This window comes from Vipera ursinii (genome assembly GCF_947247035.1).
Source record: "Vipera ursinii genome assembly, chromosome: 1".
Lineage (NCBI taxonomy): Eukaryota > Metazoa > Chordata > Lepidosauria > Squamata > Viperidae > Vipera > Vipera ursinii.
The window spans coordinates 155,381,717-155,405,176 of NC_139512.1; the positions used below are offsets into that span (position 1 = coordinate 155,381,717).

A 23,460-nucleotide genomic window follows, 5' to 3' on the forward strand; every position below is an offset into this window, starting at 1 on the left:
AGGTGGGAAGATAACAGCATACCGTGACGTCATGCTGGCCACATGACCATGGAAATGACAGTGCTGCCTCAATAGCCTTGAAACAGAGATGAGCACTGCCCCCTAATCGTCAACGACTAGCGGAGTAAAATCCACAGGGACTCCTTAACCTTTTATATACTCTGAGGATATTCACACCAAGGAATGGAGGCAGAAGTAACTGGGAGAAATACATGTTGCTATTTTAGTTATAAACACTGCAAAGTAGTAGTGAATAGTCCTTTGTTCTCTATGAGGCCACATTTAATGTCTCTTGAGAAGGCAAGATCTCAATGAGCAGCTTCTAAGGAACGGTGAGTGGATTGAAATACAACTATGGGAGGACACTTCTATTATTATTTTTTTGATAAGGGTAAGAGGAGACCATTTCCTTTCTTTTAAAAAACGGTGTCCCACATATTTTAGGGCTTATATTTTTTTCCAATTAGAATAGTGGGAAATTGCACTGCTACCTTATTGTTCTGAACCAGCCCTCTTCTCGCAACCCCTATTCAAAAAGAAGAGTCTGGAGAGCGTCCAAGGCTAAAAGGCTTCTGCCAAGATTTAATTACGCAGTTAACAAAAACACTAGAGCTTGTCTTCTCAAGCGGAAAAGTTGCTTTCAGCAACCAGCCCCTCCCCAAACACTCCTTTTATAGAGAGCTCAGGGCGTGGTCTCCCTGTGCCTCCTCCCGAGGAGTCTCACAGCCTTTCTTTGTTTGTTCCTGCTCGACTGCCTCCTGCATCGGGCGTCCTTGAACAGGGCCAGCTGTGGGTCATCTTCCTCCGCACTCTCGGGCTCACGCAGCTGAGAAGAGGTCCCCAGCTGAGGACTCTGCAAAGCCTCCAAATCATCATCAGCCGGTTCGTTTCCCTCCTCCCCCACATCTGAGTCCTCCGATACATCGGAGCCGGCTGTCGGACCCACAGGCTGGCCCTGAGTCACAACACTTATAATGTATATCTGGGCAATGTAAGGCATCATCATGTTTCTGAATGTTCCCTGTGGGGGGAAAAATCCTTATAAATAGAAAATTATTACAATGCAAAATATTTGAACTCATACGTTTCTGTTTGATCTCCCGGCTTTTGACTGCAGAGAGTTCCTTATTTGGAGGTATAATCTTAAGACGCAACTTCCTTGTTCTTGAAACTAAAATACTATTTACGCATTACCTTGGTTCTGTACATGCGCCAGATTTCACTCAATTACACTCTGTCTCTTGTGAACAAAGAGGATGTCATGTAACTCTCCTTACCTGCGTCACATTCTACTGAGCTGCCTTCCACAAAACGAGCCCCTTGTGGACAAGCACAGGTATATCCCCCAGGTCTCAACAAGCAGAGGTGACTGCAGACATCTTTGCATGGATTGGACACTGCAGAGACAATAGAAGAGGCATCAGAATGCCTTCCGTTAAGACTCAATGTGCCAATCAGACTGGGAACGTGGGAGCAGCAAGATAAACTCAGAAGAGATAGACTGCTCCTTGGTCTCCTGAACTTGGCTCAAAGCTCAGAAATGTTCTTTGGCATTGTATTCCCTTTCTGCTTTTCTTTTTCTCCTTGGCTCCTCTCTCCTTCCTTTCCAGCTGTAGAGATTATTATCGTTTATATTACTCCTGCATTGGTATTTTCACTATTTTAACCCAAGGTGCACATGACTGAGAGAAAAAAAACGTTGCTAAATATCACTGTTAAAGATACTGCCCCATAACCTGTCAGGTTATGGGAAATTACAAAACCCAAACCTTCCCATTGGCACAAGGCTTAAAAAAAAGGTGAGAAGTGGAGGAAGCAGACATTTGTGCCAAATATTCCCAAGCGAGCGTCACCATGCCTAGCACTAAACTGGTGGCGTGAGACCAGGCACCAGAAGTTCCAGTCAAGTGAGCAACGTTGTCTCTTGCCCCATTTTCTATTTTATTTAACTCAAGATTAATTACCAGTTATTTTAACTATATTTTAACATATATATTCCAATTCCTACCTCCTAAGCAAGCTTGCCTCACCCTACAAAGCATCAAAAGGCAAAGTTGGTGGTGGTGGTGAAGGCAAGAAATGATCTCATTCCTGTCTTCTGCCGCAAGGAAAATATGACAAGCCAGGGGCGTACGGCAGTCATAAAATAAATGTGAGATGCTTCCTCTCTGGCTCCTTGGATAATTTGAGATACCCAATGCTTTTTTTTTTCTTTTCCTTTTAGCCTTTTTCCTAATGACTGCAGTAAGAGACACTGACATGGATAAAGTAAGAGGCTGTGGATGCCAAATGCTCCTCAGGAAGTAACCTCAGGCACTAATTGGGTAATTGTAAGTACAAATTGATGATTTGAGAGACTGCCTGTCTCTGGTTATTCTACCTATCCAACAGAAAAGCTGTATTCTAAGTACCATTTATTATAGAGTGCAATTTGGCAGAGTTCCAGGAAGAGAGCCTTTTCTGTTGGGGTGCCTGCCCATCATCCCCTCCCCCAATATTACACTGGCCCCAGCTCTGTGGGTCTTTTGTAGGCCTTAAAATACATGGTTCCATCATTAGCTCTGGGGATCAGGAGGTGAAACTTAGCCCATACAATGTCTGTGTTGATTTTTTTTAATCGATGAATTTGATTTTGCTTTGGCTGATGTTTATTGGTGTTTGGTCGTTTCTTGTTTCATGTTATTATTATTTTTTACCATTGTTAGTCATGAACATGAGATGAGCAGCAGGATAAATTGAAGTAAAAGTAAGTTAAAATAATAAATAAAATATAAATGAACGGTAGGACACAATAAAAAATTGATATTATGCCACAATCTGCCCTTCAATTTCTATAGGTTTTCATTCCCAGCAAAAAATGCTTCCATTCTTCTACCATATTTTTAACATGCTTGAGAATTCATTCAATTTTTTGGGGTGGTGTTTTGAGCTTATGGTATAGCTGACGGTAATGAAATGTCTCGAAGCTGCCGATTTTGTTTCTGTTATATAAGTTTTCATGAAACCTTCCTACCTGCCTATTCTTCCTGGGGTTAAAAAAAGAAAGAACAGACAGTCAGGTTTGATGGCCTTACCTGGATATAGTGGAAGTGTGAGCAGCCTAAGAAGTTCGTGAATGAAAAAGTTATTCACGTACACTTCAGTCTGTTGTCCACCCTGTTATCAGTAACTACAAAAATATCTAATTCCACTCATAAATCTTTCCCCAAATTCTCTTCTTGAATAGAACTTTTGAGAGGAGAGTAGAAAAGTGGGTAAAGATTTTGTTCTTCCTTTCCTTCCCTCTCTCCCTCCCCCTCCCCCTCTCCCTCTCTCCCTCCCCCTCTCCCTCTCCCTCTCTCTCCCTCTCTCTCTCTCAAAAAGTGGTCATTACCTGACTGGTTGCATCTGTGTTGGTGATAGACCCGGACTTGAGTGAGCCATGGGTTTATAGTCAACAGTTTGACTTTTTCTCCATTTCCAAACTTGTCTTTTTTCCAGACTTCTCCTCTTTCTTTAGACGTCCAATACAGATGGCCTTCAAAGACATCAAGGCTATACGGACTGCTGACTTCAAGGTTAAGTAAAACAGAAAAATTAACAGCAAAGGCCAGCAAACACTGTTATTCTAATTATTATTGCAGAAACAATGGCATTATACTCTTAGCATTTTTCTGTGCATCTGCATTAGTGGATATTAACGGATTCTGGAAATTAAAATACCTTGACTCTTCCGTGGAACTTTGCTAAGAACTAAAAGCTCATTTGAATACATGTCAGAGTTTTGTTCATAAACAATCTCTGCTTAAGATGGAGGTAAAGGAGATAATAGGCTACTCATTCTGACTTGGCTATTTGAAATTAATGAATGCACCTATGAATCCTCAGAACAGTATCAAAGCTTCTCCCATTAGTCACCATAAAACTTTCCTTTGAACAGGCTCCAGATTTTTGGAAAATAGTTTGAAAAATCAGTTCACTCTGTGATAACTTTGATACATTAGAATGGATCTGAATTCCATTTTTGGTGATTTCATGGATGTGTCCACGTAGCTTTCAAAATATCTGTGTGTCGATTCTTTTTTAAAATTTCCCAGCACAGTTTAAAATCCTGATTTCTTGGTCGTTTCCCAACCAATCCTGTTAACCTTATGAGGTAGTCTGGACAAGAAACACACCCAGAAGTACTAGCTTTAACTTTATTTAATGTTATCTTAACAGCATCTTAAAGGGACGCGGTGGCTCAGTGGGTTAGAACGCTGAGCTTGTCGATCAGAAGGTCGGCAATTTGGCGGGTTGAATCCCGAGTGCCGCGTAACAGAGTGAGCGCGTGTTACTCGCCCCAGCTTCTGCCAACCTAGCACTTCTAAAGCACGTAAAAATGCAAGTAGAAAAAGAGGGACCACTACGGCGGGAAGGTAACAGTGTTCCGTGCGCCTTTGGCGTCTAGTCATGCCGGCCACATGACCACGGAGACATCCTCGGACAAGCGCTGGCTCTTCGGTTTTGAAACGGAGATGAGCACCGGCCCCTAGAGTCGGAAACGACTAGCACGCGTGTGCGGGGGAACCTTTACCTTTTAACAGCATCTTGGAAATCGTAGTATATCTCTCCCTGCTTACCTTTACAATCCAAAAAACTAGGAAGGATTCCCTTCTGAGATGCTCACCATTTCCCTATTGCTAGGCTGCCTCTTTTTTTTTTTAACCAATGCCTACTCTGCAGCTCTTCTTCCCTTCTCTCAAGGTCATTCTCACAGACCATCACATTACCCAAGTCTGAATTGCTCAGCTTTTCTGCAGTCAGTTAAATTCAGCTGGATGTTACATACCTCCATGTAAAATAATCTTCCTATCTGTTCCATCAAACTTCATAGACTCAATTAGATTTTCCTTCTCATCGCTCCAATAGATCCTGTCACCATTCAAATAATCAATAGAAAGGCCAGTTGGCCAGCCAAGGTTTTCAGAAACCAGTGTGTTCCTCTGCTGTCCATCCATCCAGGCGCTTTCGATTTTGGGTTGCCTTCCCCAATCGGTCCAATACATTAACCTGAAAAAGCCAAACAAGCAACTATTAATTATTTGTTACACATTTTCAAAGCCATCTGGACCAGAAGAAAGAGAAAGAAATCTTGACACACACACACCCAAAATTGTTATGAATTGTTATGCATTATTTCATATTGCTTATTGTTAAAATTATTGTTGTTATTATTTTGCGCTCAAGTCAGAAGTATCAAGAAGCTTCCGAGTTGAAAATACTCACCCAAGCTTAGGGTTGACCGCTATGGCTGCTGGCTGATCCAGCAGAGAATAGATTAACCATTTCCGATACCTCCCATCAAGTTTTGCCACCTCTATTCTATTTGTCCCAGAATCAGTCCAATAAAGGTGCCTAATTAAGAAACAAAATGCATAACTCTTGAGTCATGTTTAACATTAGATGCCTAAATGTTTGTTTGTTAATCTTCCTTTTATTTATCTTTGTTTCATCTTCCTTATATTTAACTCAATTGGCCTGAATCAGGCAGTTTTCAAATCAGGATCTATGCAACAAGATTCCCCTGCTGTAAAACCCCAAAACTGCACTGCTAAAATTTCACGAGATTATGCCAGCACAATTTCTTGTGAATTTTTTTTCTTGAAAATAAATGAAAAAGTGTCCTTAACTTCTAGTAAGTTTAATAGGCCCATTAAATAAGAACATTTCAAATGGCCACTGAGCATGAAAAATGGCCAGATAGTAAGATCTTGTTATATCATAACATCGCTAGCTTGTCCATGACAACCTTCAGAGGCAATAATAGTAACAACTTTAACAGTGAAAATAACAAATACAGACCCACAAAAGTTTACCCACCTCATCCATGAACCAAGAAATTATGTCAATTTGCATTCAAGAAGTATTTTGCACAGGAAAAAAAATTCAGTGATTTTGAAGTTTGTGTGTGTGTGTGTGTGTGTGTGTGTGTGTTTCTGAAGCACTTTTATCTAGATTTTGCACTTACTTGCCAACCCAATCCACCGCTAAACCAACAGGACTGACCAAGTATCTAAGGTTCAGGTCAACTTCTTTCACGGGGTTATTTCCACTGCTTTCAAATGTGGGGATATATGCACGTTTGATGGAACCAAATTGTGATCCACGTCCAAGAATGCTGTAGTATACAACACCTAGGAGAGTTCAGACCTCTCTTTATATTTTCACTGGAAAGAACATTGTTTAGTAGGACAATACTGGCTGTCCAACATTTCAAATATGGGATTGATAGAAGCATGCAGTAACTCAGTTCACACATTGCGCAAATGCATACATTGGTTTAATTCTGATACAGCATGACTTGTTCAATGGATTACACTTTAATAATTCTGGCTTAACATTATTTTGAATCAGATCACAAATTCTGTTGGGCTAAGCAGAACTGACCCAACCGAATGCCTTTTTGTTAAACCTCCAACTTGCTGACTATTTGCAAAATATTCTGAAGCTTAAATTGTAGCAATGGATATGTATATCATTCACCCATTTGCGTTGTATTTAGGAAGCACTGGGCAGGGCAGGTCACAGTTTAAAACCATATGAAACAAAAAACAGCACTGTTGAACCTGAGAAATTTAGTCTCCACATGCAGAAACTCTTGGAACTGCTTCAAAGAGGTGTGCTGCCTTGGAACAGCAAGAAGAATTTCAACAGACATCGTATAAAAATTAACAAACTGGAAAACCTCTCTTTATAAATGGCTAACTAGGATGGCAGGATCCCAATTTTTAATACAGCATTCTTAATGAGCATTTGGTCCTCTGGAAGTTAGCTTTCTAGATGACCGTAAGTCCACTTCTTGGTATTTTTATCCTAATGCTGCTTTAGCAAAATCTTAACCAAATAGCCATGACTGCATCCAATGCTAAAATCGTGGCTCCCTAAATGACATTTGCAAAGGAAAGGAAGACCTCTCTTTGGTCCCTACTAAATGGTTTCCTTGGGTATTATGTATTGGTAAACCAGAAATGGTAGGAAGCTGACAACAAGATTCTTCTCTACTCCCTGCAGCAAGTTTACTACGTAGAGATGATAGTTTAGAGCAGTGTTTCTCAATCTTGGCAACTTGAAGATGGGTGGACTTCCAACTCCCAGAATTCCCCAGCCAACATTGCTGGCTGGGAATCCTGGGAGTTGAAGTACACCCATCTTCAAGCTGGAAAGGTGGAGAAACACTGGTTTTGGAGCAGGTTTGTGGTGGGGAGGGGGGAGAGGGGTGGCAACCCCCCCCAACAAATATTTAAATCTAATTTGCAAAGTGATTCGTAACGCTACATTTCACAAAGTTCTTACAAGCTACAATCCTGTCTACTTTATAGATAAGAAACGTTATATCATTACATGCCCATAACGTACATAATGAATCCATGGAAAAGAAAATTCTGAAGACGTTACTTCTCTGCTAGTAAAATCCTCCCTCCCCTGCCCCCCTCCCCCACGGCTACACCCTCGAAAAGAACCTTCTGTTCTAATAGTCAAAAATGAAAACATACTTAGGTCAATTCCTTCAGGATCCCAATGGTAGTCTAGTGCCTGAATGTGTTCCTCATTTTCAATATAGTCTGAATATTGCTCAGATGACATGTTGTATCTCCGAATGCGGACATTATCAGGCAGAAGTAAGATGGGCGGGTTACCTAAAAAAACCCAAACATTTTATTGTTGGAACTCAGCAATTCAAACCCAAATGGGATTTTTAAAGCATCTGCCTGTAATTTACTTTCTACAAAGTAGTTTGGTTTATTAAATGTACCACATTAGCTATAAAATTCAGAGGCTGTTTTTGACCATCCTTATTCTGTTAAAATGTTTTGCCACATTGTAGCCTCCTTGTTATCCGTAGATAAGCTTGTCAGTACATTTTTATAATTAGAGCTGTCGAATCAATGGCGTGCCAGATGTTGACTTGACACCTTGAATGTGTCCCAGCTAGCCGGACTGATAGGGAAGGCGGATGGTGAAAGTTGTAATTTAACAACCTCTGGAAGGCTTTAATTGAAATGCAGTGAAGTGTTTCACAGTTGTCTCTTTGAACAGGACGTTCCTATGCCACCTAATAAACAACTTTAAAATTGGCCTCCATTTCAATATCCCATTATCACTTAGTCAGGAGAAGAAGTGCTTGAGAAACAGGGATACAACATGCACCAGTATTAATAATGGAGATCTGAAGTTTGGCCCTGGACTAAAATAATTTCCATCTTGGGAATTCCTATTTTAAATAGAGATGGCTGGGAAAAGATTTGCGTTAATTTATACTGCATAATGAACTAAACACGGAGACTTGTAGTACTTTCAAGACAATATATTTTATGAGGGCATCAACTTTCACAAGCAGCAGTCATTGGGTTTCTTATTACCGAGCTTTGACTACAGAGAGAAACATCCCTCTCCCTCTCTCTGTAGTTAAAGTCCTGTTAGAAGTTCTTTGATATTGTCCCATCCTGATTGTTGATGAAGACCTTTGTTCTAATGCTGTATCTTCTCACCAGAACATCTCTCCCTTTCAATGAAGGGATATATCAATGCCCAATATACTACCCTCAGCTTTAGCACCTCAATGGAAATAACACTTTGGATGGAGACCACTACCCTTGGGTTGAGTAGGACTGGAGAAGATCTCTCCACACAATTAGGCTACACCTGTGGTTATCCTCTCTCTGGTCAGCTCTGTGATCTGTATCCCTCCTGTAAGATATGCTGGCTGTAGCCCCACCTACAAAATAAATAATTTCCAGGGAAATTCTGGCTGCTTTTACCATTGGCTGCACATTGCCTTCCCAGTTGATCTCCAACAGATCGAAATCCCTCAGCACAAAAGCATTCATAACTTCCTTTAGAATTCTTACAAAGCTGTGGACAAGTACCGAAGAATTCACATTCGTTGACATCTGAAATCAATGATAAATAAGAGTTTTCATTTATTTATTTTTTGTTTAGAATAGAAAATAATGCCTTTGTTGAGGTGCTATTTTCTACTCTGACAATTGCAATGTTTTGCTCACTTTTATTTCATTTTCACTCTAAGCCAGACAAATGATATTAGGTTTGCCTTGACAGCAGAATCTCTCCCCCATCTGCCCTTCAATAATCATATCAATTTGTGTGGTGTTTTTTTTTTAAGAATAACAACAACACAGCAACAATTTCCAACAGTGATTTAAAACGTTCTGTGACATAGGATTTGGCACTACAAAAAGAAAAACAGAAGTGAATAAAATAAGTTTGGAGGAAAAGCACAATATATTGTTATTTTGAGGGTTCAAGGTAACTGGTTGCTGAGCATTTCCAAGGTGGAAAATGAAGTATAGATGAAAATTTTACCATCACAGGTATTCCTGTCCAGGTCACTGGGGTGGTATCCAGGCCTGCAGGTACATATAAAGCCTCCTTCATTCAGGTTGGTGCAATTGTGTTCACAGATATTTTCAGCACATGTTCTGCCTGTTCCAGGATCTTCAAGAAAAAGACATAGTTTTGATCAGACAGGATCATAGAATTACAATTCATAGCATTTCCCCGCAATTTCCCTTTGCCTTTACCCTCTACTATTCTTAAAGAAACAGTCAAAATCACAAAGCAAGTTTGATTGAAAATACCATTGTTACTAAAGTAATAGTTTTGTGGATGATTGTTACACTTGGGGAGGGGGGCAGAAAACAATTATGGCAATTTTAAGAACCAGTCATAATTATGCTTTACAAAGAAGTCACCCGTTAATTAATAGCAAATCCTTTTCAAAACAGCAATGATCTGATCCATTTTAGAGTTAATTCATATATATATACATATAGTACCAAGCTGCTTAATACCGATGGTGCTGAAAGGAAGAGGGAGAGTCAAATTGCATTTTAATGAACTTTGGTTAAACTGTCATCACCAAAACAACACATCAAAAACATGTGTTGATGAGGAGCAGACTGTAAAGTCCTACCACTTTGGCTTCTCTTTTTACCAGCAATATATTTTTCTCTTCGCCTTTCTTCCATTTTTATTCATCATGATTATAGACCAACAACACCAGCACTCACAGCAGTTTGCAAAAATATGAAATCCATAAAAAATGCCACAAAGATATCCCATTATTATAAGGCCACTCCTGATAGCTCGGCTTTACTATTATGCCTCAAACATCTAAGGCTCTAAAGAAAAAGGTTTGTGTTCACTCTATTAATGTCAATGGGAGAAAAATCTTTGAAATCTTTGTTATACAGGGCACTCTTTTACTGTTTCTGTTGGAGAGATATCTTTTTTCTTAATTTATACATACAAAACCATGACTATACATTTTGCTAATCCCTATTAACAGCACTCAAAAGTGTTGATCAAAAGAAACAGCATATTTAAAATCACTGGCAGAGTAAAGATTCTTTTCTTTCCTAGTTTGCTTTGAATAAATGTGCTCACAGGATACACAGGTTGATGCGGAGGGAGCATAGTTCACTATAATTTGAGGCAGTCTTTCATAACTCACTTGACTATGAGCCAGCAATGTGCAGAAGCAGCCAAAAACGCTAATACAATCCTGGGTTGTATAAACAGAGGCATAGAATCAAGATCACGCAAAGTATTAGTAAAGGTAAAGGTAAAGGTTCCCCCGCACATACGTGCTAGTCGTTTCCAACTCTAGGGGCCGGTGCTCATCTCCGTTTCAAAGCCGAAGAGCCAGCGCTTGTCCGAGGACGTCTCCATGGTCATGTGGCCGGCATGACTAGACGCCAAAGGCACATGGAACGCTGTTACCTTCCCACCGTAGTGGTCCCTATTTTTCTACTTGCATTTTTACGTGCTTTCGAACTGCTAGGTTGGCAGAAGCTGGGACGAGTAACAGGCGCTCACTCTGCTACGCGGCAGTCGGGATTCGACCCGCCAAACTGCCGACCTTCTGATCGACAAGCTCAGCGTCCTAACCCACTAAGCCACCGCGTCCCTTAAAGTATTAGTACCGCTTTATAAAACCCTAGTGAGACCACACCTGGAATACTGCAACCAATTTGGGTCACCATACTACAAAAAAGATGTTGAGACCTTGGAAAAAGTTCTGAGAAGAGCAACTAAGATGATCCAATGCCTGGAGACTAAAACGTATGAAGAACAGCTGCAGGATTCGGGTTTGGCTAGTCTAAAGAAAAGAAGAAATAGGGGAGACATGATAGCAGCATTCCAGTATTTGAGAGGCTGCCACAAAGAAGAGGGGGTCAAATTACTCTCCAAGGGCAGGACAAGAAACAATGGTTGGAAACTGACCAAAGACAGAAGCAACCTGGAATTAAGGAGAAACTTCCTAACAGTGAGGATAATTAAACAGTGCAACAGCTTGCCTCCAGAAATCGTGGGCGCTCCATCACTGGAAGTTTTTAAGAAGAGACTGGACAGTCACTTGTCTGAGATGGTATTAGGTTCTCCTGCTTGAGTTCCTTCCAGCTCTATTCTATTCTAAACTCAGTTCCTTCTCAATGGGCCAATTTTCAGCATCCATAGATTCCCAAATGGCTTGGCCAAAGAATTATGGGATATGTAACTTAAGATATTTGGGGAGCGCCAGGTTACTTAATGCTGCTTTCAGTTGTGTCACAAAGATAAAAATCTGCATTCAGGTTTCAACTGCTGGAATGGTGCTACCAAAATAAATGAAATGGGGGCAGTTAAGAAATGGAGAGAGACATCGTATTTCAGTGTGACAAATAGAGGAGAGGCATTTTCCTCTTTGGGGGATTGTTTTACTTCAGTGGATTTCCCCCCAATTTTCAATCGCCCTGAATCGTAAAGTTTCCACCTCACCCCATCCGAGAAATCCTGCGAGAAAACAAAATAAAAAATACATAGTTTCCATGCAACCACAACAATACTCACTGCAGCCGAGCTCGTCAAAGTGGTTTCCACAGTCGTCATAATTATCACAGACATAATGCAATGGGATACAATTTCCATTACCACACTTGAATTCTTCAGGGGTGCAAGGTTTAGGAGTAGGTTCTTTGCCTGAATAAAAAGGACACACGGACTCTGCATTAGTAAGAGTAAGAGCCTTGGTGGAGCAGTGGGCTAATGCCTCCTTAAGTAACACCAGCTGCCTGCAATTAGTGCAGGTTCGCATCCCACCAGGCTCAAGGTTGACTCAGCCTTCCATCCTTCCGAGGTAGGTAAAATGAGGACCCAGATTGTTGGGGGCAATTAAGCTGACTTTGTAATAATGCAGCTTGGGGTGTGTGTGTGAAAGCCCTAATAAGCAGGCATATACATAGAATGAAGGCTACTGCTAAGCTTGTAAGCCGCCCTGAGTCTTCGGAGAAGGGCGGGATATAAATGGAATAAAAATAAAAATAAATAAATAAATTACTGTGCAATAACTGGTAAAATTATTATTCTGCAGACTATATGGGCAAGAGAAGAGGGTGAATATAGGTACGAACACCTGAAATGAAGACAACAGACAGCAAATTAATCTATTAACTCCTGTGGTTCAGATAAGTGGATAAACCTACAGTGCTCTTCTTTCTCATCACTTCCATCTCCGCAGTCATCCTCCTGGTTACACAACTCCTGCCTGTAGATGCAGCGATTGTTCTCACAACGAAAGCGGTGGGGCTCCTCACAGACAACGTCCACTGAAATCAGAGAGATCACAAGAGTTCAAATATTGTTTCTGGGTCACTGATTAAAGTACTTCCTGAACGTTAAGACAGCAGCGCTAAATTAATAGCAGAACTCATCTATGTTTAAGGAGATGGGACTAGCGCAAGCATGTAGCTTAAATTAATCATAATCAGGGACAGCTATGCATTCGGGGACTCACTAATCCTATATCATCAGAGATATTCCATCCTATTATCTGAAGTTAACTTATGGCCAAGATTCCATCTTTCTTTCATTGGCTTTCCTCCGTGGCAAACTGAGTTCCGTTCCGTTCTGTTTTTGGAGAGCTAACCTGTTGTCAAACAGAGTCCTATGCACCCTTATTTATTTATAAATTTATTTTATCTGGAAAAAAGTTGCATTTATATTATTCCTATATTAATCTCTGAGTTTATCACAAATAGATCTGAGAAAGCATTTTGAGATTCTTTTCAGGTTGACCTGAAAAATATCCAACTGCCTGATTAATTTTCTAACTCCCTCCCCCCCCCCCTCAGGCTTCTCTATACGTTTAGTAATCTCTCTATTTCATTTGTTGCATTATACATTATGCATTATATCAATTCCGTTATCCATAAAAATGCATGTGCCCAAATCAAAAAGGCTGTGCAACTAGGTTGAAGCATCTGTGCGTTTTCAAAAAGCACCCTCTCGATGTTATAGAAAAAGCTGATCTTGACCCAAGAGAAGATCAGGATGTGGGAAGTCAATTATGTGGTTGCCAATCTATCATCCAAATACAAAATCAATCTATCAATTTTCCAATTTTCCAGCATTTCAAAGATAGAGGGTCCAAAGAAAGATGGACTTAAAATGGGCTTAAAAAATAAATAAATCTTTAGCTTACAGCAGAACTGAAGTTCTTCATCTGTCCCGTCTCCACAGTCGTCATCACCATCACATTTCCAATAGGGCTGAATACAGACGTGATTCTTGCACTCAAACATTGAACGGGGACAGTAAGAACCATTTGGATAGCGAGTGGCTGATAAAAAAAGACATTCAGATTTAATACCGTGGTCCTTGTACTACCATGCAAGCATTTCTTAATCTTTTTCTTCATACATAATCTCATTTTATATGTTTTAATAAATTGATGTTTTCCCATTACTAAGGTATTCCTATTTACTGATTCATTGGGTCCTGACTTGTACAGGGGTTTAGTAATAGCAACACAGTACAACTTTAATAAGGGGTATCTTTTTTTTAAAAAAAAACCACCATTGCTTTAATCCTCTACTGCAGGAGTCCCCAGCCCCCGGTCCGTGGACCGGTCCCAGTCCGCAGCCTGTTGGGAATCACAGTTGTTGGGAAGTGGTGAGCAGGCATGCAAAGCTCCATTTGCACAAGCAATGTGCACACACAAAACCACCTCTTCCCTGCCCTCCACTGCCGCCAATGCCGGTCCGTGGAGCCGCTAAGACTACCACTGCTGTACTGAGATTGTGCAGAACGTGTAATATGGAGTCAAAACAGAAAAAGAATTGTGGGTTTTTTTTAAAAAAAAAGTAATTAGGCAGAATAAAGTGTGTACAGGCAGTCCATGACCTACAGCCAGTCATTTAGCGACTGTTCAAAGTTACAACAGCACTGGAAAAACTGACTTAAAACTGGCACGTGTGCTTACAACCGTCGCAGCATCGCCTTGGTCATGTGATCAAGCTTTGGGCAATTGGCACGTACTTATGACTGGTACAGTGTCCCAGGGTCATGTGATCGCTATTTGCGACTTTCCCAGCTGGCTTCCAAGAAACTCAACGGGGGGGGGGGGAGGGAACCAGATTTGCTTAACAACCATGTTATTAACTTAGCAACTGCGGGTAATTTGCTTAACAACCATGTTACAAAAGGTCATAAAACTGTGTGTGATTCACTTAACCACTACCTTGCTTAACAACAGAAATTCTGGTGTCAACTACGATCATAATTTGAGGACTACCTGTGTCTAATTTCTCTCGTTGCTGACAACCTTAGAGTTGAGGAATACAAGAGCAGATCTTAGGGACCTGGGAGACTGTGCAGGAGGCTGCAGTGGGGCAAAGGGGAGGATGATGCTGGAATTCTCATATTATCGTTTCTGCTCACCCCAGTAGCCTTCAGTATTTCTTGAAATTCGTAGAAAAGAAACGTAGCCATTTATTTCCCCCACCTCAACCCAGGAAAAAGACATGATATTGTAAGGAACTGGCGTCAAATTTCTGCCACAAATCTGAGAACTCACGACAAGATGCTTCGTCAGAGAAATCCAGGCAATCCGCCCTGCCATCACACTGGAACCGTTCTCCAATACAGTGGCCACTGTTGCACTGGAAAAAACCTGGCTGGCAGGTCCTTAGTTCTAAACAAGAAGAGTAAATAACTGCTGAAATCTTTTTCTTTAAAAGTCATGAGGTGGGTGGTTTGGTTGGGGAGGGAGGGAGGGAGGGAAGGGGAGAAAGAGAGAGAGAAAGAGAGTCAAGGGAAGGGCAAATTCAAACTGCAATGCATACCACAGTCCACTTCATCTGAGTTGTCTTCACAGTCATTGTCATGGTCACACAACCACCGAGAGGGAATGCAGCGCAGGTTTGCACACTGATACTCACTTTCTGTGCATTCACGAGGACCTTGCAACAAAGAGAGAATCATCTGAACGGGGTGTCAACTTTTGCAAACTCGCTCCGAAACAGAACATCTGTCGATAACGACTTTTTGCTTACTTGCTAAATTTTTTCATTAAAAATATTTGAAATTGCGCAGTTCGAAAGGGACAGATCCCCCCTGCAACCCGCCCCTCCCAATCAAGACATCAACTTACCAGTTCTAGATAAAATTCTAGCAAGTAAATGTACAAAGTATTTCAATACAAAGCAACCAATACTGCAGGTTTTTTGGCAAGAAAAGAAAGCACGTACTGCAGTTTTGTTCATCGGAATCATCTCCACAGTCGTCATTTCCGTCACACTTCCATCGCAGTGGAATACACCGGTGATTATCACAGCGGAAATCTCCCAAAGGATCACAAGTCAGGGATTCTGTAGAGCACACATACACACACACACACACACACACACACACACACGCCCAAGATAGAGAGAAATCAGTTGACAGCAAGAATTAACATGCCCTTCTCCAACACAGTTTGGAAAGAAGAGATGTGCAAATAAGGTTGGTACAGGGATGGCAATAGCAGAAAATTAAATTGTAAAAGACTTTGTTGTAAAGTGACTCCTCAAAGGGTATACTTTGAAAAAGAAAAGAAATACAGGTAGTCCTCATTTAGCGACTGCCTTGTACATTGACCAATGGCAGTTATGATGGTGATGAAAATGTAACTTTTCAACCGATCCTCACATTTACAACCTTCACAGGTCTATAAAGCCAAGGAAATTTAACTCCTGGCAGGCAAGCTTGCCTCTATTTTGTACTCATGCCTTACATTTTTCCTGAAAAGACTACTGCAATTTGTTAAATCTCATCCTGTTCATTTCAGCCCAGTGCTCACACTTGTCTACAGCAGGGGTCCCCAACCTGTGGGCTGTGGCCCAGTACTGGTCCGTGGCCTGTTGGTCACTGGGCTGCCGCAATGGCTGGCAAGTGTGTGCATGTGTGCATGCACCTCCCCATTCATGCTAGTGCCGCCACACAGGTGCTAGCAGCCCTGTTTGCATGTGTGCGGGGTGCTAGCGCCCCATTTTCACAGGCACACGGGCACCAGCACCACCATGGATGTACGTAGCCCGCTTGCGCATGCGCACAGCACTAGCACCACCACTGTGTACGTGCCCGTTTTGCACATGCACACACGTACATTTCCCTTCTCCTCCCTTTCCCTCCAGACACCAACCCAGAAAAGTTGGGGAGCTCTGGTCTACAATATATCTTTTAAATTCTTATTTCATTTAAATGTTAGCCAGTTTCTCTCAGCTTTGTACTTAAGTGTGTTAAGTCCCCCCCACCCCACCCCCAATCTCCTGAACCAAATCACTGATAAAAGTGTTGAACAGTACCACTTTATAGCTCCTTCTAGCTGAAGTGGAGATATTGAGTAGTCTTTTGGTCAACTATGAGTCCATCTATAGCAGGAGTAGCATCTACAGCTCTATTTTGCAATTTTGTTAAGTAGAGTATTATGAGATTTGCTTCCCTCCAGTCTTTCAGAACCTCACTTTCAGGATTTCTCTAAGAATACCAAGAATCATTTCTGCTTCAGTACCTTAGAGTGTAATCCCTGTCATCTTGGATACATGTATACATTTAACTTAGTCAAGTTCTCTCTTATCCTCTCCTTGTCTGTCCTAAGTTGAAATTTTCCCATTCCCCAGTGGCATAATGATCACCAGCTAGGGCTCTGTGCAGTGGTGGGATTCAAATACGTGAACAACCGGTTCTCTGCATGGATGCCGCTTCCGGAAGTACTTTCTGGGCCTGGGCAACAAAAAATTAGCTACCGGTTCTGCCGAAGTGGTGCGAACCGGCTGAATCCCACCCCTGGCTCTATGTACTTTCTGAGAGAAGGCAGACACAAAACATAAATTAAGATGTTCCACCCTCTCACTGTCATTCACTAGCAACTTTACCACTTTCTCCTAGCCATGGAGCGCTTTGGTTTTCTTTTAGTTAAAGGTAATCGTATATAATTATTTATATCTTGCCTTTATTGCTGTTATAAATAAACTCAAGGTGGCAAACATACTAATACTCCTTCCTCCTCTTATTTTTCCTGACAACAACAACCTTGTGAGGTGAGTTGGGCTGAAAGAACACGTGTAGCTGAAAGTCGTGTGAGACTAGAACTCACAGCGTCCTGGTTTCTACTCTGTTGCCTTAACCGCTACTGGCTATTTTTCCCAATTACAAAATTATGCCCAGATGAAAAGATACCCATAAATCTATGTTCTAATTCACAGCAAATAAGCACAAATTATACTGCCCCTTGAGCGGATACAGCAGCAATTGAATGTAGACAGTAATAACTAGGTGATCGTTTCAGATAATTTGGACCTTCACAAGAGCAAATATCAAGAGAAATCACAATTTCAATTGCAGTAAATAATTTACCTCCGTGGTCTTTAATTTCAAGTGTTGTTAATAGCCTCCCAGGTCTTAGCAAATGAAAAGCAACCATTACTGTGACATTCTGCTACCAACATTCTCATAGAGGCGTTGCTGGCAAATAGCATGAGAGCAAATATGGGGCTTTCAGGGTTTTTTTACAAGGCATCAATTTTGCAGCTCCTAAACCTACCACAGCCTTGTTCATCACTGTTGTCTCGGCAGTCATTGTAACCATTGCAGACAGACCAGAGAGGGACACAGCGATAATTGGTCCTACAGCTGAATTCTGTGTGATTATCGCATCGATAGGCAGGACCCACTAAAAGAAAAAAGGAAAAAAAATGACATGACTTTTTGATCAAATTCTTTATTAGAGAAGATAATAAGCATCACTCCAAGGTTATTTTCAAAAATGCAATAGTGAATAAACCATAATCATTAATATATATTCATTTTTCAATTCAATTAAGTGTGCTCAGCAAGTGATACAGTGACTGTATTTGTTTCTTTTTTTAAAATGTGTACTATGTAGATGCAGATAAATAAATAAAATAGGCTTCCTTAAATAGCAACTTCCTAAACCCAGTAGTTGGGAATTGAGGCTCAACATATCTGGATTGTACCAGTAGGGGAAAATTAACTTTAAATATTCTATTCTTCCTTGATAAGTCCCTTATCAGAAGTGAGCCCTTTACTTATGATGGAATTAAAAGGTAGAGGTAAAGGTTCCCCCGCACATGCGTGCTAGTCGTTTCCAACTCTAGGGGCCGGTGCTCATCTTCGTTTCAAAGCCGAAGAGCCAGCACTTGTCCGAGGACGTCTCCGTGGTCATGTAGCCGGCATGACTAGACACCAAAGTCGCACGGAACGCTGTTACCTTCCCACCGTAGTGGTCCCTATTTTTCTACTTGCATTTTTACATGCTTTCGAACTGCTAGGTTGGCAGAAGCTGGGACGAGTAACAGGCGCTCACTCTGTTATGCAACACTCGGGATTCGACCCACCAAACTGCCGACCTTCTGATCGACAAGCTCAGCATCCTAACCCAATAGCTAACTCCAGTTCTTCCTAACTGTTTTATAACCTTATAATTGCACTGGCCTAATTCTCTCCCATTAGTATAAGATTTTGTCAATAAGTATTCATTGTATACCAAAGTTGTTGGGCCCGGATAATTTGGTTCAACAGAACCAAAATCTGGGCCCAACAACTTTCATATGTACTGTACTCAATTCTTTAAACAATTTGAGGTTTAGAGATATCCTCAATCTCAGACTAGATCTTTTCCTGATGTGACACAGGGATTCAATAGACTTCTTTGTTGTTTTCATATAAAATTGCTTGGATAGATGTTACATTACATTTCCACATCCCTTACAGATGGCATATGATATCTGATTAGATTAGCATTTAAGTTGGAAGTTCTATGCATCAGTTCAGGAATAAACTCAATGAGTCTGATAGGGCTTAACCCAGTACTGTATATAGATACCAGATGCCGCTCTAAAGGGTTCACTATTTCAAACCAAGGAGGAAGGCAAGGACTTGCCTCTTTCCCAAATTGGTTTCCAAAAGAAAGGGGTCCTTCATTTAGGGAAAATGGGGCAGGAAAAGCAGTGGAACAGTTCCAAACTGTTAGTAGGTTTTCCCTCGAAGTCTTTCGCATCCAAGGACAAAGTGACTACAGGTGAATAAAGGCCTGTTCTTCCATCCCTTTCAACATGGAAGTAACTACTAGTTTAGTCAAGATTAATATTCACACCCAAAGCATCAGGTGTTTCTTCAACTGGAAGCAATGTGACTTGTCCTTACTTCGTGCGCTGCAATATGCGTCATAGGAAAGATGCACCTCAGAGAGTGATTCCCCTGCACACTCTCATTCTCCTGCTTTTCACCTTGTTTGGCAGTTATGGCTAAAAGTAAAGCCAAACGGTGCCTCTTAATTGGTACAGCAACGCTAAAGTAGCTCAAGTTGCGTTTTGCTTACTGCATTCGTGGAATGGTTCATCGGAGTTATCACCACAATCATCATCCACATCACATTTCCAGGTCTGGGGGATGCATCGGCCATTGTTACATTTAAACTGGCCTGGAGGACAAGTTCTGCTGGCACAATGAGTGCTCTCCTCATCTGAATTATCACCACAGTCATCTTCTCGATCACACTGCCAGGTTTCCGGGATGCACCGTTTGTTAGCACATTGCCACTGGTGAGATTCACATTGGTGGTTGGCTAAAAGAAACCAGAATTTTACATTGCTAAAAACATAATAATAATCATAATACAATTTCACTCAGAGAATGCCCCATATAGATAGATAGATAGATAGATAGATAGATAGATAGATAGATAGATAGATAGATAGATGATAGACAGATAGACAGATAGACATAGACATAGATATAGATATAGATATAGATATAGATATAGATATAGATATAGAGATATAGATATAGATATAGATATAGATATAGATATAGATATAGATATAGATATAGATATAGATATAGATATAGATATAGATATAGATATAGATATAGATATAGATATATATGGAGCTGCTTTTTCCAGCCCAGGTGCCTTCCAGATGCAATGGAATTTCAACTCCCAGAAAATCCTGACCGCATGGAAATCTAGAGTCCCCAAGGAGTAAATCTGATGGCTATACAGATAGTCCTCGGCTTACAACAGTTCGTTTAGTGACTGTTCAAAGTTACAACTTTGGAGGGCTGGACTAGAAGAGCTCCAAGGTCCCTTTCAGCCCTGTTCTATTCTATTCTATTCCATTCTAACAGCAGCACTGAAAAAAAGTGACTTATGACAATTTTTCCCATTTATGACTGTTGCAACATCCCCCTAGTTGTGTGATTTACATTCGGATGCTTGACAACTGGTTCATATTTATGACAGTTGCAGAGTCATATGATCAGTTTTGGGGATCTTCTGGCAAGCAAAGTAAAAGGGGAAGCCTGATTCACTTAACAACCGTGTTACTAATTTAACAACTGCAGTGATTCACTCAACAAACGTGGCAAGGAAAGTCGTAAAATTGAGCAAAACTCACTTAACAAATTGCTCACTTAGCAACATAAATTTGGGGCTCAATTGTGGCCATAAGCCTACCTGTACTAAAACTCAAAGCAGCTCTGGTCTTGGGAAAGTCTTCGTGGCTATTTTGTTGAGATTTGTCTATTTCCTACTCCTAGAAACAGAACAGTCTAGACCTGTTTATGCTCATGGGTGATATTTATGAATAGATCTGAGATCTTGAGACCACATACCACAAAGCACATGATCTTCATCGGATCCATCAGGACACTCTGGGACAGTATTGCACAAGGAGTAGGAACTAGTACAGTTGCCATCATTGCACTGGAATTGCCCGACACGGCAGTACCTAACTGGACACATGGGAGGCTCATCGGACCCATCCCGACAATCTCTTTGGCCGTCGCATTTCCACCAGATAGGAATGCATCTACAGGAAACGGGAAATGGGTTTCATTGTAGGAGTTCACCAGTACGAAGTACAAGTGCATAGCTGGTAGCAGATACTGCAAATGAAAAAAAGAGTCTTTCCCCTTTGCAACCCAAAGCATGGCACAGGCGTATAACTTTAGTCCAATCTGCTCGTTTTAACAGCACCGCAGCCTCCCTGGTAGCAAAGCGACAAGAGGCAATGCTACGGAAGAAGTGGAGATGATGAATCCTACGCTACTGGGCCCTCCAAAGGCCAGCAACTCTTGAAGTTGCTGGCTGGAAGTTCTGGGAATTGTAGTCCAACCTTCTAGAACAGGGGGGTCAAATTGCTGGCCCGCAGGCCGGTTTCATCATACCGAAGCCACGCCCACCCCGTTTGCCGGCAATGCAAAAAGAATCGAGATACATTGCAACACATCACGTGACATGGCAAGTTTGACGCCCGTGTTCTAGAAGCACCATCAGTGAGGGAAGGCTGAGATAGTGAGTAGAAGGTCAGACTAAAACGGAGGATTTCGGATTCAGATCCTTATTCTACATAAAGCTCACTGAGTGTGGACAACTTTTTTTCCCTTACTGATCAAATGAGAGTCATGAGGTAACATACAGCATCCTAAGTGAAATCACCCTTGAAGTATAAGGACATAAAACACAACAAACAAAGCAATTAGGTCACTGCATATGCCTACCTTTCAGTGTCAGCACACAGGAATTGAGTGCTGGAGCACATTGGGAGGCAGTGAGCTGTGCTGCCCAAATGGACTACCATAAAGTTATCAGGACATTCACAGGAGTAACCGGAGCCACCATTTTTTATTAGGCACAGATGAGAACAGCCCCCGTTGTTGGTCCCACAAGGATTGCTTACTAGTAAAAAAATGAAGTGAGAAATATCTAATTATTCCCCATCAAGAAAATACCACAAATGAAGTTATTGGTAATAAAATGGTAAAGAATGCTCCAATCTTTGCTCTGATCCAGCAACCCAATGCCTGCATTTTAATCTACAGATCTGAATCAGGATAAGTTGGACCCAAAGACAATATTTGAACTGTTCCCTCTATGCGAAAATGTTTAAATGGAATACAAGTAGTCCTCGAGTTACAATAGTTCATTTAGTGACCATTCAGAGTTACAATGGCACTGAAAAAAAGTGACATGACCATTTTTCACGCTTACGATCTTTGTAGCATCCCTATGATCGTGTGATCAAAATTCAGATGTTTGGCAACTGGCTCATACTTATGACCACTGCTGTCTCCCAGGGTCATGTGATCAACTTACGCAACCTACTGACATCCAAAATCAATGGGGAAGCCAGATTCATTTAACAACTGCGTCACTCACGTACGGCTGCAGTGATTCACTTAAGAACTGTGATAAGAAATGTCATAAAATGGATGAAAACTCACTTAACAAATAACAGAAATTTTCTCACTTAAAAACAGAAATTTTGGGTTCCGTTGTGGTTGTAAGTTGAGGACCACCTATATTCAGCACACTTAACATCCTGGAAAAGTCCCCTGACTTATTAAATAGAAATTAGGGACAGTTTACACGGAGTATGTAATCAGGGGCTGATAGTAGATTATGTTGAGTATTTTCCTTCCATCTCTTGCACAACCCATGAGAAATGGCAGATCAGCTTGAGATTTGGCATATGGGACAGATATGGGCTGAAAATCTGAGCAAGTCAAAACTACTTCCCAATGTTCAGCAGAAGGAACTGATCATCCAAACCATTGCCAAGCATAAATTTAAACTGATGATAATAGCACACGATAAACCGGATTCAAGCAGTAGGCAAAACAGAAGGACTCTTTTGTAAACTGCCCATGTCTTTCCACTCCCTAAGTGGAAAGCTAAATCAAGAATCCAAATCTACCCGAGACTTCCGGTGGCGGCGCGGCGCCGAAGACAGCCTTCCCGGGCTGCCCGCGGCTCAGCTGTTTGTTTTTTCGCCCGAAACAGCGCCGATCAGCTGTTCGGGCGAAATTGAAGCCCCCTCCTCGGGAGAAGAGGAGGGGGTGAGGCCCCAGGTAGGGGTAGAGTTCTCCGAGGCCGCCTGAGCTTGGAGCTTGGGCGGCTGAAGGATTGAACTCCCCCGAAGCCTGGGTTGCTCCCAGCTGGCCGGCGTCTCTGCTCCGAACTTCTTGGAGCAGAGCCAGGCGTCTGCGAACCATCCCTGCCTGAAGAAAGGACTATGATTTAAAGGAGCAGGCAGAGCGGTACAAGAGGCAAAGGTGAAGAGGATTATTTTACTATACTCTCGAGCTTGTTGGACT

The 23,460-nt window shown here is 41.4% G+C and overlaps 1 protein-coding gene across 1 annotated transcript in view; it reads right to left on the reverse strand.

Moving 5' to 3' along the window:
• The window catches only part of LRP2 (LDL receptor related protein 2), a gene marked incomplete at both ends in the record, with an annotated part of 164,913 nt that overhangs the window by 10,826 nt on the left and 130,627 nt on the right, over positions 1-23,460 (reverse strand). The window contains 18 exon segments of the mRNA XM_083365355.1: positions 1,278-1,397; positions 3,374-3,550; positions 4,811-5,031; positions 5,248-5,376; positions 5,990-6,155; positions 7,515-7,658; positions 8,781-8,912; positions 9,346-9,477; positions 11,875-12,003; positions 12,507-12,629; positions 13,505-13,642; positions 14,879-14,995; positions 15,147-15,263; positions 15,552-15,671; positions 17,885-18,013; positions 19,682-19,927; positions 20,977-21,173; positions 21,865-22,042. Coding sequence (XP_083221481.1) covers positions 1,278-1,397; positions 3,374-3,550; positions 4,811-5,031; positions 5,248-5,376; positions 5,990-6,155; positions 7,515-7,658; positions 8,781-8,912; positions 9,346-9,477; positions 11,875-12,003; positions 12,507-12,629; positions 13,505-13,642; positions 14,879-14,995; positions 15,147-15,263; positions 15,552-15,671; positions 17,885-18,013; positions 19,682-19,927; positions 20,977-21,173; positions 21,865-22,042 — 2,715 coding nt within the window.